At 56.1% G+C, this 18,253-nt stretch overlaps 1 protein-coding gene across 1 annotated transcript in view; it reads right to left on the bottom strand.

Annotated features, from left to right (window-relative positions):
• Positions 1-16,758, bottom strand: part of PPFIA4 (PTPRF interacting protein alpha 4) — a 33,481-nt gene extending 16,723 nt beyond the window's left edge. The window contains exons 1-10 of the mRNA XM_066335965.1: positions 15,961-16,758; positions 8,281-8,382; positions 8,011-8,175; positions 7,419-7,493; positions 5,826-5,921; positions 5,085-5,306; positions 4,534-4,680; positions 4,291-4,429; positions 3,552-3,631; positions 2,642-2,773 (exon numbers count right to left, since the gene is read on the bottom strand). Coding sequence (XP_066192062.1) covers positions 2,642-2,773; positions 3,552-3,631; positions 4,291-4,429; positions 4,534-4,680; positions 5,085-5,306; positions 5,826-5,921; positions 7,419-7,493; positions 8,011-8,175; positions 8,281-8,382; positions 15,961-16,197 — 1,395 coding nt within the window. The 5' untranslated portion in view covers positions 16,198-16,758. The remainder of the gene's footprint in view (positions 1-2,641; positions 2,774-3,551; positions 3,632-4,290; positions 4,430-4,533; positions 4,681-5,084; positions 5,307-5,825; positions 5,922-7,418; positions 7,494-8,010; positions 8,176-8,280; positions 8,383-15,960) is intronic.
• Positions 16,759-18,253: the final 1,495 nt, after the last annotated feature.

Genomic DNA, 18,253 nt, shown 5'->3' with positions numbered 1-18,253 from the left:
TGGGGTGGGAGGATCAGGACAGACAGACACAGGCTCAAGGAATCCTGCCTTGGGAGATGAAGGAAAACAGGTCCCACTTAGATGCTCTGGTTCTGCTCTAGACTGCATGTGTCTGTGTGTTCCCTTGGCAAGGGATCGGCAGTGAGGGACTCCCCCAGCCAAACCTGCTGCTGCCCGTCTCTCCTGCTACCAGCTGCATCCCCATGGGGAAGCTGTGCCCACACCCAGTGCTGGGAGATGCCAGGGGGATGCTGCAGATGGACAGGAAGGGCGGGCAGAAGGGATCTCTTTGGCACAGCAGGATCCAGTCTGGGGGACAAACAGGCTGAGCCAGGGTGGTCAAAGTGCCAGCAGTGTCATGCATGTCTCCAAGCTCTATCCTGCCCAGACCTGAGCAGCCACGGCTGGGAATCACAATGAATAAGCACACATCCTCCCTGCAGGCAACAGGAAACGTAGTCCTCCTGATCCCCCAAACCATGCATGAGACATGCAGCACATCCCAAAACTCCTATTGCTCCAAAAAGCCACGTCCCTCCAGCTTTCTAGCAAGGCCTCTAGGGGCTCATGCAGACAATACTGAGATGCTTTATCTGAGAGCAGGGTGTGAAGGCCTATGGGCCTCTGCAAGGTGGGCATGGGGCAGATCTCTAGTCTGAGAAAGCCTCAGGGGCCAAGGGGACGTGGCTGCCTGAGCCCTCCTATATGCATGTGTGAAGCCATCCCAGCCTTGCCACTGTACCCAGTGCTCAGGGATGGTGTGACAGAACCACAGAGATGGGATCCAACATGCCTGGTAGGGAACTGACCCGGGGGTCTCTGGTGGGGGGTTGGCAGCTTCTGTCCAGCTACCACATGGGTGAGTGTGCGGCCTCCTGCTGCCAGGTGCTCTGGGATCCCACCTCCTCCCAAACTGGGGCATTTTAGAAGCAAGTGGCACCTAGCCTAGGGTTGGGAGCAAGGCAATGCCATCACTGGGTCAGGGCCCTGCAGCCTCATTTACCTTGTCATGCTGGTGTTCCTCTATCTGCTTTTGGGTATTTTCCAGCTCTTGTAACAATGTATTCTTTAAGAAAAACCAAAGAAAATAAAAGGGAACAAAAACAGGAAAGAAAAAGAGAGACCATTTAGGAAATGGCTGTGCGGCCTCCCAGGAATGGCCAATGTGGAATCCCTCCGCAGTGAATACCTGGAAAAGGCTCCCTGGGCTACTCCTCACCTGTCTGTGCACAGGTCTCATCTGCAAAGCTTCTGCCTCTCAAGCAGGATAGCCACAGCTCAACTCCTGCCCCACTCTGTGGCTAAACATGGCCATGGAGGGCAATGAGGGATTTGATGGACAGGGCTTGACGATTAAGAAATATGTCTGAGAGAACAACTCCTTGAGCAGCTGCATCAAGGGGAAAAATGTCTCTTACATCTAAGCTAGGGAGAAGGCAGGAGGGAAAGGAGATGCGCTCACAGAATCACAGAATCATGGGATTGTTAAGATTGGAAAAGCCCTCTAAGATTGAGCCCAACCATTCCCCCCAGCACCATGACCACAAATGTCACATCCATGTTTTTGGAACACTTCCAGAGATGATGACTCCACCACTGTCCTGGGCAGTCTATTCCAATGCTGTAATTCCTTCCTTGAATTTTTTTTTCCTAATATCTGTCTAAACCTCTCCTGGAGAGTTTGTAACTGCCTGAACCAGTTCTCATTTTTGGTGAGTGATGCCAGCCAAACAGAATCATTTTGGTGCATGAAAGACCTGGATAAACTCTGAGGGTGGGACAGTGCTGGCACCAGACTGGGGAGCAGGCAATGATTTCACAACATGTCACCACTCTGGTCCCTGTTGCTTGCTGGGGTGGGATTTGGACTCATCCCTGCAGGTTGGGTCCTGCTCTTTATCCAGACAAATCTGAACAACTGGACATGCTGGCACAGTCACATTTGGTTGGGGACAGGAGGAGCAGAGCAATGTGGGGACAGGGCCAGCCCTGGAGGCATCAGCTGGGGGATGCACCTGTGTGCTCCGACTTGCTGAGGGCAGGAATCCCAAAAGAGCTCAATCATCAAGGTCTGACCTCCCACTGTGGGTAGATCCTTGCTTGGAGCCAGCTGCTCTCAGTTCATCCCATTCACACCAAGGCAGCCACAGCTATAGCTGGCTCCTCCAAAGAAACCCAGTTCCTCAGGAGTCAGGTGGGAGATGTTTGTGGACACTGCCCTGGCTTGGAGAAGGGAAATCAGTCTGGACCTGGGGACAGGAAGGTTTTAAGGCAGCATGTGGAGGGATGGGCACTGGGACAAGATGAACACTGCATTTTTTTCCTGCAAAATGCAGTAAGGATTTGCTCTGACAGCTGGGCATAGATGGCACTAGGGCTGCACCAGCAGAGACACAGGGAGGCGAGGGAACGGAGCAGGACAAATCCTGCTGGTGTGGGAGGTGGTGAGGAGATGGGGTCTCCCTGGGTGAGGTGACTGGAGAAGTTCCCTGTGTTCCACCAGCCCCATCACAGATGTGTCCTGCATGTTACCATTTCTCCAGCCCTGCACAGGCACTTCCAGCCCTGGGCCATGACTGGACGAGGCACAGAGGGGCTGCAGACCCCTCAACTCCCAGAGGACCCCTGCCCCAGGCACTACCTTCTCCTCCAAGGCTGCCATCCTCTCCTTGAGGTGCAGCTGCAGCCGCTCGTTGGACTCGCTCAGCAGCCGATCCACGGTGTCTGAGAGCCGCTTGTTGTGCTCCTCGTTCATCTTCTCCCGCTGGCGGGCCTGGGACAGACACAGTGACATCCCTGTCACATCCAAAGGGGCTCGGTGCTCTCCTGCCATCCTGTGCCTGCTGCAGTGTCAGAGCTGGCCCATCAGGCCCAGCTTTTGGGGACAAATCCACCTCTTACAGCACTGGTTGGACCCTCTGTGGTGGCTCTGCTGCTCTCTGCCACCTCCCAGCCATGGACAAACAGGAGAGAAAATGGTTCAGGAAGAACATGCCTGTCTGCCCCTCAAGAAAGCTTCTCCTGTGCATCTCCCAGGAATATCCACACTGAGGGCACTTTCCAGACCCCAATGGATACTGAACCTCTGGATTTTCAAATATCTGTCTTAAGGCAAAATATGTGAGGGGTGCCCCAGGGCCATCTGTAATGTCACCTGCATGGACAGCCCAGCCCCTGGCTGAGAAGAAAAAAAGCTGGAGAACGGACTGTGCAGCCCAGGGCACAGTAGCTCAGCTTCCCAGCCTTTTTGTCCTGCTGATCCATGCTCAGGGGAAGAGCTGCTGCAGCCTCCCCTTCCACCCTGCATTCGGGGTCCCAGTTTGCCCCAGGGGATGATGCTGGGAGAGGAGTGGGAGTGGAACATTAACAGCAAGTCTTGGATGCCTGGGAGAGGGGAAGTCACAGTAGAGAGTGCCAAGAGCTCCTGAGCTCCTGTGTGGCTCAAGTATAAGTGATCCTGGATGGGAAAGGATTAACCAGGCTGTTGTCCCAGCCTGCTCCCGACCTGCAATCCAGGTGTGCCCAGGTACCAGGCAAGGATTAGGACTTACCCTGGCCAGCTCCTGATTCTTCTCCTCCAGCTGAGTCTCCAGCTGCCGGAGGTGCTCCTCGATGCTCCCATGCCTCTCTTCTGCCTGGGAAAAGCAGAGGAGCCTTCTCAGATGACGCTCCCCATATCCATGAGGGCTCTGCTGCATCCTGGTGTCCATCTCTGCATCTGACTCCTTCCTGGGATGCAGGGCTCTCTCCCACTGCCTACATCCCTGTCAGGGCTCCCTGTGAGTCCAAACCAGCCCTGCTGGCACGGTGGCAGGAACTGGAGGTGCTCTGTGAGAGACTAAACACCATTCCAGAAACCCAGGAAGGGCAGGGATGGCTACATCCATCACTCCCTCTAGGCTTGCAACTTCCAAAATCCAGCCTGGCGCTTCCTCTTTTTCCTCATCCTACAGTACTCGCCCAAGCCAAAGGGCATCCACACTGCCAGGGCCATCCCTGCCTTGGAGAAAGGGGCCGAGGGAAGGGAGCAAAGCCCACACGTGCAGGACACATTGAGGTGTCTTTTAAAGGTGGTGCCTTGTCCCTGCAGCAGCGGGGATGGCAGGGGACAGAGAGGCCATAGCTGGGAAGGAAAGTGGGATGCCTTGGGCTGCCAGGGGCTCCACCAGTGCAGGGGGTGGCCAGACGAGCTCCTCCCCTGGTACTAACACTGCCCTTCTTCTCCAATCCCTTCCCTCCCGTCCCCTCCAGCTCCCGGCCCCTCCCCGGCCCTGGCCCCACCCCTGGCACTTGCCTTGGTGAGCGCAGCAATGCGCTGGGCCAGCTCCGCTTCCACCTCAGGCAGCGTCTCTGCCTTTCTCATCGTCTGCTGCAGCTTCTGCTCCGCCAGCTCCAGCAGCTCCTGCAGGTGCCGCGCCTTCTCCTCGCACTGTGGGACAGCAGGATGACTGCCCGGCGTGTCCCACCCCCAGCACCTCCTTCTGCCCCCCAGGTCCCCGGGGCAGTGCAACACTTTGGGTGCAGGTTTGGTACCTGGCGGTGCAGGGACTCCTTGTTGGCCAACTCATTTTCCAGTTTGTCATTGAGGTCGTGGATGGAGGTCGCCTCTCGCTGGGCTGCCAGGTACCGTTTCTCCAGTGTAGTGATCCTCTCCTCCATGTCCTCCTTCTGTGCCAGGGCCTGGGGAAGTGATGGGGCTGTCACATCCTGCTCTGTGACAGCATTTTGGGAACAGCAGGGCCATCCAGTTCCTTCAAGCCTGGGATACCCCGAGACCAAGGGGTGTGAAAACCCCCCTTGACACGAGAATAAGGGACAGCAGAATGAGACAGTGATAAAGGGAGAGTCAATCACAGGAAAACCTTCTAGAGAGGACACAGGTCACTGCCCCAGATGTCCAGCACACCTGAGAGCCTGTCTGTAATCTCAGGGAACTCCTGCTGGTGGACCTGGAGACAATTTCCCAAAGGCAATGGTCTCTTTTGGAGAACACTCTGCACACAACAGGAGTTCCAATCCCTTCCCAGCCCAGTGGAAGCAGCTGTGAGGTCTCTGCTGGGCAGTGCAGAGGGACAGGGACTCACCTCTCGGAGGTCTCTCTGGTACTTGCTGCTCATTTCCTCAGATTTGATCAGATCCTTCCTGGCAGTGCCCAGATCCTCCTCCAGCTCGGCCACACTGGCAGCCAAGGCAGAGATTCGCTCCTTGGCCTGGACCACTTCAAAATTCTGCTTCTCCAGGAGCTCCTGCAGCTCCACCACCCGCCCAGCCTCATCATCCGGGTGGACAGAGCCATTGGAGAGACGCTGCAAGGCACCGGAGAGGGAGGTGGATATTGAGATGCTCCAAAGCTCCCAGGCTGTGGCGTAGCCTGCAGCCATTCAAAGTGGGAATGTGGCCCTGCAGGGACTCAGTGAGGGGGTAAAAATGGAGACAGGGGGCTCTGGAACCTCCATCAACAGCCTGCACAAGCCAGGGATGGGGCTTCTTACAGGAATGATGGAATAGGGATGGCTGAGGGCTTCCCAGAGCATCTGGTGGAAGGTATCCCTGCCCATGGTGGGGGTTGGAACAAGACGGCCTTTAAAGTCTCTTCCCATACAAACCATTCTGTGATCTCTGGGAAGCAGAACTCCTTGGAGCACCCAAGCACAAATTCCCCCTCTCAGAAATGGCCTGTATCCACCAGGAAGGGCACTTCCCATGGGGCTGGACCCAGGGGAGAGGGAAAAAGGTTTTCAGCACCCTGGAGCCAGCAACAGGGAGGTGGGAGAAATGACAGCCTCACTGAGCATGTCCAAAGCAGGGGTTTCCAGGGCTCTCACCTTCCAGGGAAGCTTTGGTGCTGGTTCCTTGGGCTCCCTCTCATCGCGCTCGCCCGCCGCTGCCTCCCGGGTTGAGCCTTGCTGCAGAGCTGCCACCTGCACAGGAACAGGGACTCAGCAGTGGGAGACAGCAGGAGGTGGGGCCAGTCCTGCTGCAGCCAGGGCTGCACTAGCTTCCTGCCAGAGTTCTGCTTGTGGCTGAGGGAAACTGGAGGGAGCAGGTTAGAAAGAGCCCTGAGCTGGCACTGCTGGGGTCACACCTGAATTCCTGGGGGCAGCTCTGGGCCCCTCAATTCGGGAAGGACATTGAAGGGCTGGAGCATGTTCAGGGAAGGGAACAGAGCCTGGAGAAAAGGCGGCTCAGGGAGGACCTTCTGGCTCTGCACAACTGCTCAACAGGAGAGGGCAGCTGGGGGGGATGGCTGGGCTCTGCTCCCAGGGACAGGACAAGAAGAAACAGCCTCAAGCTGTGCCAGGGGATGGTCAGGTTGGACATCGGGAAGAAATTATTCCCTGAAAGGGGGTTAGGCCCTGGCACAACTGCTCAGGGCAGTGATGGAGTCATCATCCCTGAAAATGTTCAAAAAACAAGTGGACGTGGAACCTCACAATATTGTTCAGTGGGCACGGGGGTGTTTGGTCAAAGGCTAGAGATTTTTCCAGCCTCAATGATCCCACGATTCTAAGAGAGAGGAAGTCAGAGGTGCTGGAGAAGGCTCAGCACTGAGGGAGGTTTTCCTGTTGAGCCCTGGATCCCAGGGCTCCCTCCCAGCTCATTTCACTGGTTTACAGCCAGACAGATTCCAAACCCAGTGCAGCAGGAGCAGGTGATAAATACTGTCACTGTGTTCTGCTCTGATAGGGGAGGATGGGGAATGGTCCCTGCACGGAGAGGGGCCTGGGAAATTATCATTATCCTGGCAACTGGAAAGAAGAGCAAAATTTGGCTCTCAGAGGCTGTTGGAATGGCTCTTTCCTTTTGGGAGTAGTGGCTAGACACAAACTCCAGGAAGGAAAACAGAGTTCATGTCTCTTGAGGAACAGTTTATCCCCGAAAGTGTCCAAGGCCAGGTTGGACAGAGCTTGGAGCAACCTGGGATAGTGGAAGGTGTATATACCCATGGCAGGGGGTGGAATTAGATGAGCTTTAAGGTTCCTCCAAACCCAAGTGAGTCTGGAATTCTGCAATTCTGAGATGACCATGGCTGGAGGCTTGGGACAGTGAAGTCCCAACCCCAAGACTCCAGCAGGGAAGAAGATGGGGGATGCAAGATGAGATGCTTGAAGAAGTGTGGTTTGGGTCTCTGCCAGATCAAGGCAAATCTCAGGTTACCCTCAGCCCCCTGGAATGATTCAGATTCAGACTGGTTTTGTCAGTCAATTCCAAACAGCAAACAACAGCAAAACGTCACCTGTGAAACAAACGGTTTTCAGAATTTTTACAAGGTTTCCTTAAATATAGACAAACCTTCAAGTAAACAGCAATTTTAGAACAAAAGCCATACATCAACCTGACCAAATGCAAGTACCACATGAACTCCCAAAGGCAATGGGGAGCCTTCCCAGCCCAGTGGGTGCCCAGGTACCTCTTACCTGCCGATGGGCATCCACGAGCTGCTCCTCCAAGGTGGCCACTCGCTCCAAGGCTGCTCGCAGGCGTTCCCTCACCTGCAGGTGAATGAAACAATGGGAAAGGCTGTTACTTATCTGGGATGAGAGTGACCAGGATTTAGGCATGCTCCCAGGCCTGTTTGTTGGGCTGACAGCCAGGCTGAGATGGATTCACAGGTTCAGGATCATCCAGCCCATTATGGGAGGTTGTGAAATTGTGTTGGAGACAACAGGCTGGGCCAATTCTTGGAGATCTACGGCCAGAATAGCCTGGAGAGGTCTCCTAGCAGAGGGAGCAAATGCTTGTGGTGAATGAATGAGGAGGAACAGCAAAGACTAATCCAGGGTGTCAAATGCTGAGAGTGACCTGGGGGAGTTCCCTGTCCCTGACAGCTTCACACCAGGAGGATCCACTGGACAGCCCCAGCAGCTCCTCAATGCAGCTTTGGGATATCCAAGATTTTCCTGCTGAGGGGCCCCCTGTCACCTTAACAACACAAAGCAGCAGGGGAGGGAGCAGGGGAGAGTTGGAAGAAGGAGCTCTGAGCAGGAGAGATCCCAGCAGCTTTCCCACCTTCTCATCCAGTGCCTTGTGATGCTCAAAGAGTGACTTGAGTGCCTTGAGCACCTCGACCTCACTGGACACCCCAGATGGCGACTGGGCCTGGCGTTTGACCACGGTCATCCTGAGGGAGCGCTCATGCCGTGACACCAGGCACTCCAGGTGCTCCAGCAGGAGCTGCAGAGGGATGAGAGGAGCTGTCACTGCCAGGATGGGCTCAGCAGTCCCTGGTGTCCCATAGTCACAGCACTGAGGGCCTGCCAGCAGGGTCTCCAGGCTTACCCGGGTGTTGTTGCGCTCGGCTTTCAGCTCTGAGATCTCCTCCTCCCTCTCCAGGAGCTGCTCCCGACAGGCGCTGAGCTCACGCGTCAGCGTGGCAAACTCCTGTGGAGAGCAGGGCAGGCCAGTGGATGGGACAGAGTCAGCCTTCCAGCCCCACTGCTGGACCTCCAGCACAGCATTTCCCATCCAAACCCAACCAGGGTAACAAACCCAGCCAGGCCGGGAGGGGATTTATTCCTGGCTTCCTTCATGCTTTGGACAAGGAAAACAGCAGCTCAAGATTTATCCCACTTGGTTTGTTGTCCAATGACACAAGAAACTGCTCTACAGCTGCAGAGGTGGTTGATGGCATTTAAAGCATCCTAGTCAAGGTCACCAGCATATTCCCATTCCCACTGTCCCCTAGATGCAGGTCCCACCTTGTAGCATCCCATCAGTCTAAAACTCACCACAAAGCCACAGCTGGGCAGGACGAGTCCCCTGGCCCTCAGCCAGCCTCTGCAACGGCCTCAGGACCTGGAATCATCCAAAACTTCCTTCCAAAAGAAAGAGGTTGCTGCCTCAGTCCAGCATGTGGAGGCCCAGCAAACTGCATATGGGGCACCTCCAGGTCCTGAGTGCCAGCTGAGAGGGATGGGGCACAGCAGAAGATTTGCCAGGTGCCACCAGCTCTTGCTGCTGCCACCACTTCCTCCAGGGATGTGACAGCCAGCAAGGAAGAGCCATGTCCAGAGCAATGCCAAAGGAATGCTGCACACCCAGCACATCCCTTGAGACAGAGTGAAAACCACAATCACACTTGTGGCTGTGTTGGAGGGGAAGGAAAACTTGCTTTGAAGTCCCTCAGATACAGGAGGGTTCCCTTTCCCCTAAAAAACGAAACCCAGGCACCTGGGTGAGCCCAGGAGCAACTCCCATTGCTCCCAGTTGCTCTTCAGTGATGCCAGGCTCAAGTGAGGTTTTGCAGCTGGAATTTCTTAGGGTGAGAAATGCAAATGCGGGAACGCGCCATGAATTCACACCAGGTACAGTGTTGTTGGGAAGAATTTTAAAAGGCAAAGGATTTCAGAAGAAGCTGAGAAGGATTTGATGGAGCATTAACAAACCAAATTTCAAGAGGGGGCTGAGAGCTGTTTTACACCATGAAATTCTTTTTCACTTTAATTTTCAGGTTTAGCAAATAAAACCCCTTCAAACCGAAGCAAAGCATTGAGGCTTAGGCTGAACCAAATGCTCTGCTCAGCTCCAAGTGAAACCTCCTGTGACAGCTGAAGCTCCAAGAAATCCAGAGCTTTTTCATCTGTTTGCCCCAGCCAGGTTTTCCCTCTCCCTCCCCACCCCCAACCTGTCCCACTGGTGGGGTTTGTAACCCGGGATGGGTGGGGATGGTGGTGGCACTGGTGCAGTTGAGACCTCCACAGTGGGACAGGACCAGAGCAGGTCACAGTGAGGGGAAAGTCACTGTCCCCATAAACAGCTGCTTTCCTCCTTGTCACCTCCCTCAGGTCACTGCCACCCCACACCCCTGCTCAGACATCCCTGCTCCAAAATCCCTGCTCTGGCATTGTCCCATGGCCTGAGATCCCCCGTTCCTTCCCAGACTTCCTCCTGCCCCATCCATTCCTCAGGGACCACTCCAGACCTGCAATTTTCCCTCTTCCCATCCCTTCTCAGGGACCATTCCAATGTGGGATCACTCCTGGCCCCATCCCTTCCCCAGAGTTCCCTCCAGTCCTGGGATCACCCTCCTCCCCACCAGTTCTCCCCCAAATCTGTCACAACACCCCAAACTCCATCACCAACCTCTGCCATGCCCCATCCCACTCTTGCTCTGGGACCATCCCACAGCCCCCAGAGCACAAGGAATTCTTGGCAGATCCAGCTCCACTGGGACCCCGCTGTGCCAGCCCAACCCTTCCCGGAGCCGTGGGATCCCTGGCGCTGGGATCCCGGCGGGATCAGGCTTGCTGCAGCTCGGCCGCAGGCACACGTGTGCATTCCGTGGGTTATGCAAGCGCTGCCAGCAGCTCCCAAGTGTCCCTGCGGATTAGAGCCAGGCTGGGAATGCCGGCAAGCAGAAAGCAGCAGAGAGAATGTGCCAGAGAGGTGCCTGTGCATCACCTCAGAGTTAGGGACCTGTCACTCCCCCAGTCCCTCGACATGCCAAGAGGCAAGTGGCAGGGCTCCAGGGAAGGACCCCACAGATCCAAAGCCTCTAGATCTGCAAAGGTGGAAACTTCTTGCTCTGCCCCATGGCTGGCAGAAGACACTGGCTGTGAACATGGATGTTCTTCCCACTGAAGTGAACAGGGCAGGGCAGCGCAGGATGAGTGGGACAAGGCATTAGAGGCAGCAAGAGGACAGAGGTGGCCAGCACTGGGGACAGTGACCCCCAGCACTCAGCCCCCTCTCCCTGCATTCCCTTGCTGTGGTGGCCAAACTGTACAGATGTTCCCGCAATCAGGATTTTATCCTGAAAGAGGGGATTAAAAGGGAGCAAATCCTCTGGAGAGAGGGGCAGCCTCTGCTGCAGTAGCCCGGCGCACACGCGGTCAGCAGGTCACAGCCAGGGGTGGGCACAGCAGCGAGCTCCTGCCAGCCCTTCCCTGAGGGTGCTCCTCTCCAACCCTCCATCCTGACAGGAATGCTGGCTGCATCCTGTGCTCTGTGTTCCACATCCTGTGTCAGGCCTGGAGCACCCCGTGGCAAATCAAAGAGCCCTTGATAGCTCTTCTCCCTCGGGGAAAGGCTGCAAAAATGAACTTTAACATCAAAAACAGCAATAGCCCTGCAGCAAGCCAGGACAGCAGCGAGGTCAGCCGAGTACACAGGGCCTGAGTATGACGCCTTGGGAATAAAAAATATTAATAAATCACTCCAGCACCCGCCTGTAGTTACCTCCTTCAGCCCCAGCTGTGTCAGATGCCAATGCTGCCACCTTGCTCTGGGTCACTGGCAGGCACCAGGCAAGTTGGGGACCATGACAAGCTGTCCCCATCTCATGGCTGCAGTGTCACACTGTGGAGTGCAGCCTCCACCCCATCCACAGGTGTGCCATGGCCCAACCCAGCAAAGTAGAAATAAGGAGGATCCAGATGATTTTCCTCTGCCCTGGCCATGGCCAGGAGTCTCCCAGGCAAGGCAGAGGTGCCTGCCCAGCTCTGATAAACTCTGGGACTAAGCAGAGACACCTATAAGCAGATTAGAAAGTGAAGGAGAGGTGACTGATCTCCACTCCAAGGGTGGACAATGAGACACAGCCTGGGAGTCCCCTACAGGAAGCCAGCAGTTTGGGAAGGGGCCAGTTTTGGATTAAAACCAAACCTCCATCATGTGACTGACTGGACCTGGCCCCAAGTCCTGGGGTGAGATGGAGCAGAATGGAGGGAAGGAACAAGATGAAGGGAAGGAGCAGAATGAAGGGAAGGAGCAGGATGTAGAGATGCTGTTTTCACTGTCAGAGCAGGAAGGGAGACCTGGAGCACTACACAGGGTATTAAAGTGGGATACTGTGAACTAGGACTTGGATCTTCAGTCAGCACCAGGCATGATGTGGGTTTGGGGTTTTCCTCCTTGGCTGCATCAGGGGGGAAGGCACAGGGAAGAGCTGAAGGGAGGCCAGATACCAGCACCATGGAGATGGCTGGAAAAGCACAGAGAGGTTTAGGCAGCTCAGAAGGAGAAGCCTCCAAGGCCTGTAGCATGGAAAAGCTGAAATGCCAAAGTCATCGGCCCAGGGCCCCTTTGTGTCTCTCCCAGTGCCATCCCAGCACAGACAGGGATGCAGCAGGATCACACCCGAGCCAGCAAAATTCCCTGTTTGTGGCAGAAGCATGGCTGCTGCTCCAACACAACCCAGCCTGGGGACAAACCAGCTCCAGCTGTAGGATTAATGGCATTTTAAAGCCCCTAATTGGAGTGATTGCTCCTGACAGGAGCAGCAGGGGATGTGTGGGAAGGATGCCCATGCTGGGAAATCAGCACTGCTGACTCGGCACGAGACAGAGAGTCCCATCCATTGTCTGCCTGTGTGGCAGCCCCATCACCCCACTTCTCCTTCTGTCCCAGAAGTGGAGCAGAATGAAGAGAAAGCCCCAAATCGGAGATGAGGGGATAAACAAAACCCCAGCAGTTGTAGCATGGGATTACACAGATTAAATCCTGCTGGGTAAACCCAGAGCTTCAACCATCACCCACCCCCAGCTCTGGGCACCAGCACCTCCCAGACCTCATGGATACAACACAGAGGCTCTGTGAGACTATCCATGGGGAATCAGTGTCCTCCCTTCATTACGATGTGTATTTCCACCTAGGATTGCTCAGGGAGCAATCTGTGCAAATTGCTCAGGCTGCACTGTGCAGCCAGGCAAGCAGGAATCCAATATCTCAGCATCCTAGTCTTGTAAAAGCACAACCAGCTCCAATAGTTCCACACAGCTGCCAGATCCCTCCATCCTTCCCAAACTCTGGAGATGCTTTCAGGGTCTTACCCAGTGGGTGTTCTCCCCCACCTAGGGCTCCCGAGGTTCCCATTTACCTGCTGGTCTTTGCAAGTTAACTTGAGATATACTTTGAAGTTAAATGGGATTGTTTGATGTCAGGACCTGCTCCAGCTCCTGGGGGACCTCCAGGGAGTTTGGGAAGTGTTAGGAGGTCTGCTCATCCCAAAAAGGCCAGGTCTCAGCTCTCCATGCAGCCCAAGAGGCAGCAAAGGTGCAGAAAAGCTTCATGGCAGTAGGAAATGCAGGAGGTTTCTGTGGCCATTGGCAGCCCACAGCCGTGTGAAATCTGGGAGCATGTTCTCCCCCTGACACAGCTGGGGACGGGGACTCCTGCCAAACCCCCAAGCCATAGCAGGACAGGGAGGAGCTCCATCCCACACAGAACCATGCACTGGGAACACATCTGGATGCACTGGGAGCCCGGAGTGTCACATCCCCTGGTGGCACCTGCCCCAGGAGAAACTGAGCTGGGGGGCTGGGCAGGAGGAAGCTGGGAGAAAAGCAGTACATCCCTTGGGGTCTGCTGAGAGCACCCAGAATCCACCCAGGGCTTGGTCCTTGGCCTCAATTCCCTGCAGAACAGGGGGCTGGAGCTGGAGCTTTCAGCCCGATTAAGTTGCGTTCAGCACTCCCACATGAATAAATCAATCATGTAAGAAGCATTAAGGCAGCTTAGTCTCCCCAGGAAATTGCCCAGGAGTTTTGCCTTTTGGGGGCTGAGGTATGCCCCCATGGATTTGGGGTGGGGATGGCTCAGCCATGCAGCACAGGCAAGGGGGAAAAAGGGAGCTACAGGCAGGAGCACCCCTGGAGCATTCCTGCCAAGGGGTTTGCCCAGGACAGGCACATCCTCTGCCTGCCCCATGTCTGGATCTGCACCAGATGCACATTCCCAGCCTGTCCCTTTGAATCCCATGCTGACACAGCAGCATCCAGCTGCCACTGTGCCCTGAGAGGGTGCAGAGTGCCACATGCCCAGCTGCCATCCATCCCAGCCTCACCAGGCAGTGCATCTCCCAGCCGACTCCACCCAGGGGATAGTACTGATGAGCCTGGGTGCCCAATCCCACCCTCAAAGAAGGGGTTCTCCCAGAAATCTAGCTTGCATCCCATTCCCAGTGGGGTCTGAGACACTGCAGGAAGGTCCTGGGTGACAGATCTCACATAGGAGGAGGAAGAGGATGGGAAAGACCTCTGGAGTGCCCCCACACAGTGTCCTGGGGAGACACCCGCGCATCCTGCTCCCACTTACCTGGTACATGCACATCCTGGGATTAATCCCATTGGGCAGGTGAGCACCTTTGGATTTGCTTCCCGTATTCATGCCGAGCCCTCATGTCCAGGGGTGAGCAAGGGGGGCACCGGGGGCCACAGCACCCGGCCGTGGAGCCCCCTGCCCGAGCAGGGACTGCGGGAGGCAGTGGAAGCTCTGGGGAATTCGCCATGGGATCTGCCCCGCTCACATCCCGGGGCCGGAGGGGCCAGAGGTGGCCCCAACCAGTCACCCCGTGGGCTGTGGGCACGGCGCTGCCAGTGTGTCCCTGTGTGCTGACCCAGATCGCTCCGAGCACACCCCGAGGCTCCCAGGGCCCGGCCCTGGAGTGCGAGCGGAGGCTAAATCCGCGCATCCCTTAATCCGTGAGGCTGTGGTGGGGCGGGCAGAGCGGCAGGGTGACCTGGCTTGCTCTCTCCAGAGCGGGGAGCAGAGGGACCGAGCCCCCAGCACAGGGAGGTGGTGCTGGGACTGGATGCACCCAACACTCGGGTACGTCTCAGCCAATCTCTCAGGAAGGTAGAAACTCATCCAGAGGAATCCCAGGAGCTCCTGGGAAGCACTGCTGGATGTTTTGCTCTCAGCATCTTGGGCAGAGGCAGGATCAGACCAGCTCTGTGTATGGAGCAGCTGTTCCCAAGCTCTTTCCTCCATCCAGACAAGGTAGGGATGCAGAGAGGTGACCAGCCAATAGCCTAAGTTGTATCCTAGCTCATACCATCAATTTTGACCCATTTCGCATGTCTCCAAGGTGCTCCAAACCCCAGCACCCAGGCAAGGAGGACCTCAGGTCGCAGCACTGCAGAGTTAGAACTGATGCAAACATTCAAAGCCTCCTGCTTGCCACGGCTGTTGGGCTCCTCCCACACCATACCCACAATGGAGCAGAGCAACAGCCCCTCAAAATCCCTGTTTCCCCAAGGCTGAGCCCTGGGACACCGTGCTGTCCCACAAGACACCACAGGGATGGTGGGCAGCTCAGACTCATCCTGCACAGCCCTGTGACACTGGGCTCATCCACCTCACCCTCTTCTAGCCTGAACATCTTTTTGGAAATCAAGTCCAGGCCTCTGCAGTACCTGGAGAAGGTTCTGCAGGTGGAGGAATCAGGAGCAGAGCACCAGAAGTAGCCCCAAGGCAAGCCCTGATTCCTCAAGCCCTGGGCTACTTCTTGAGCACAGACCTCTGCCAGCCTCACTGCCCTCTGCCCCTCTGCTCCCTGAGATGTCACAGTCCCCACCCTGCACCAGCTCTGCCTCCAGTGTCCCCTCTCAGGACCAAGACTCAGACAGAAGTCCCATCATCCCACTGGGGACTGAGGCTGATGGAAAGGAGCCCTCTTGGTGGAGGGAAGGGGCAGCAGTGGGGCTGCTCTGCACAGTGGGGAAGGAACGGGATGAATGGTTAATGGGTTAATGCCTCCATCTAATGTGCCAATGTGGGCTCAGCACTTCCTAATATCCCACGAGGCTGACTGGAGGCAGCAAGCCAGATCTGCTGCCTGAAATGAGCTATCTGCTCCCCAGGTACTGTCCCCCAACAGACTGCCTGTCCCCATGGGAAGTGAAGGCTCGCCATCTGCCTTGCTCTCACCCTGGCGTGTCCTTGGGGTGGTTTTGACCCTTCTCCAAATCCATTCCCCTGTGGACAGGGGGGATGGCACTCTTACCCCTCCTCACAGACCAGCAAGGGTACAGAGGAAAAGGGGAGATGTCCAAGCTGGTTGTGGCTTAGCCTGAGGGAACCTACAGGATTTGCTGTTGACATGAGGTGCAACACTCAAAGCAGCAGCATCACCACTGTCACACCAAGCCAACCCTCCCAGAGCCATGAGCTAAACCCCACATCCAATCCCCCTTATGTGCCTCAGGGCAGGCTCTGCTCGTGCCAGGGGCAGGTCCTCACCTGTGGGAGTGCCGAGTTCAGCTGCCTCTGGAGCTGGTCCCGCTCCCGGAGCGTCTCCTGCAGGCGGCTCTGGGTGACAGCGAGCGTCTCGCGCGTCTCCCGCAGGGTGTCCAGCAGCTTGTCCCTCTCGTCCAGCATGTTCACCATCAGCTGCTCAAAGTCAGCATCCGCCTCTGAGCCCTGGGGGGGCCCCAGCGGGTCCCCCTCGCTGATGGTGGGCATCACCTCGCACATCATGGCTGGGCTGGCTAAGGAGGGTCCAGACGGGGCTGGGGCTGTGCTGAGCACAGGTCACATCACTGTGGGCTCCTGGGAGTCAAGGGAGCCAGCACGGGAGAGGACAATGGGGTGCTCAAAGAGGGGGACTCTCCATCCCTTCCTTCTGGGTGCTAAGCAGCAGCTGGCATCACTCCAGCAGGGTGCAGGGATGTCCTGGGCATCAACAGGGTCCTCGCAGTCACCAGTGGCCCATTGCTGGCTCCCGCTGTCACCTCTCTTGGGTCCTGTGTGTCACTTCTCTGGGGTACTGTGTGTCACCACCCTGATGCCTTTCCAAGGGGCTGCAGCATCTGTGACCCACAGGCTGTTCAGAGGGGGACAAAACAACCCTTGAGGATTTGTCCCAACGGAGAGCCCAAGCCAAGAGCAGCACAGGGAGGGTCCAGGGAATGTTTGGGCTGCCTGGGCATGCCGAGGGGGGCTCTGGTGAGGATGGGCTGTTGTCCCTAAAGCTGGATGAGGTTTCACTGCTGATGTAGAAGTGTATCTCTGCCAGGCATCACAGTTCTTCGAACACCCAGCAGTGGCCTGCGGCAGAGGGGACAGAGATCAGATCCCTCCTGCTGCCCCCAAAATGCCCAGAGACCTGCCCAGCCCTCTCTGCTCCCCATCAAACCCTTAAGAGCTCCACCAGGTGGGCTCAGCACCCACGTGAATGGGCTGTGCCAGGTTGTACCTCATGCACCCACTGCACTGAGCCCAGGATGGTACCAAGCTGCACGAAACAGTAACCCTGGCACCCCAAATCCTGCAACTGTCTTTGGAATTCACATATTCTGGGCCAGAATCCCATCCCCTCTGTGGAACTCCTGGCTGCCCAGGACCCCTGTGGTCCCAGCCTCAGGGAATTTGCAGAAAATCAGGCTCCAACCTGAGTTTAGCCCAAACCTGGCAGGAAGTCACAGCAACAAATGAGTTGAATGATTGGATTAATGTTCCACTCTCCTCTAGACAGATGTGCAGGGCCCAGCTGTTCAGTGATAACTGAACCCTAGCCCATCCTCCTTTGGCCAAACCTCTCCCAGGAGACGGAGGCAGCGGCATCCCCAAATTCCTGCCCAAGCACAAGCACCAGGAATGAGAGGCTGGAGGGGAGAGGCAGAGCTGGCATTTGGACAATATATAGGCTGGATTCAAGTATGGCTGGTCCTGAGGACCCAGCCCAGGGATGATGCTGGAACCCACAGCCCCACCTTCCCTTCTGCAGCCCCAGACCATCCCAGACAAGGTGCCAGGTGGGGATTCACAGTCCTGTAGGAGAACTTCAGCCCTCTGCATCTGGGTGAGAGTCCCCAGCAGCAAGGGTGAGTGTGGCACTGCCATCCCAGCCACCATGGGGATGTGCCCACTCTGGTCACCTTCTGTGCCAGGCTCAAACTGAGCAGCAAAATGTGCCAGACCCAGAGTGAGGAGTGCTGGTCTAGTGATGCTTCTGGGGCAGGCCTCATTCCAGTTTTAAACTTTCCAGATGAAACGCTCAAGGATAGGTCTAAATATTCTGAGTCAGTCAATGTATCTGAGGCTGTGACTGCCCCATTCCTGGAAGTGTTCAAGGCCAAGTTGGACAGGGCTTGGACTGGATGAGCTTTAAGGTCCCTTCCAGCCCAAACCAGTTGTGATTCTGTGTCACTTCCCCTTCAAACTCCCCCTCATACACATGGATAAAAAGGAGCTGCACACAGGCCTGTGCCAGAGCATCTTGTTCTGGCCCTTTGGGCTGGGATGAAAGCTTGTGTGTCCAACAGCTCACTGGCACAGCAGGGACTTGCCCTGATGAAAGGCGACACTGGTGAGGAGGTGTCTTTGTCACACTAGACACTGCCAGGGCAGGGGAATCAGAACTCTGCTCTTTGGATGACATTGGCTCATCAGCTGAGGGGAAGTTTGACACAAAAAACTCTCTAAAAATAGAGAAGCTCTGGCAAAAGCAGCAGCCCCTCACTGTGCATCCTGTACGATGCTGAGAGCTGACACAGGGACATAGGACAGGGCTGTTCCACAGGTGGTGTCCTCT

Source organism: Sylvia atricapilla, chromosome 25 (assembly GCF_009819655.1).
Source record: "Sylvia atricapilla isolate bSylAtr1 chromosome 25, bSylAtr1.pri, whole genome shotgun sequence".
Lineage (NCBI taxonomy): Eukaryota > Metazoa > Chordata > Aves > Passeriformes > Sylviidae > Sylvia > Sylvia atricapilla.
Note: the sequence above shows the minus strand (reverse complement) of the source record. Positions and strands in the feature narration are given on the sequence as shown.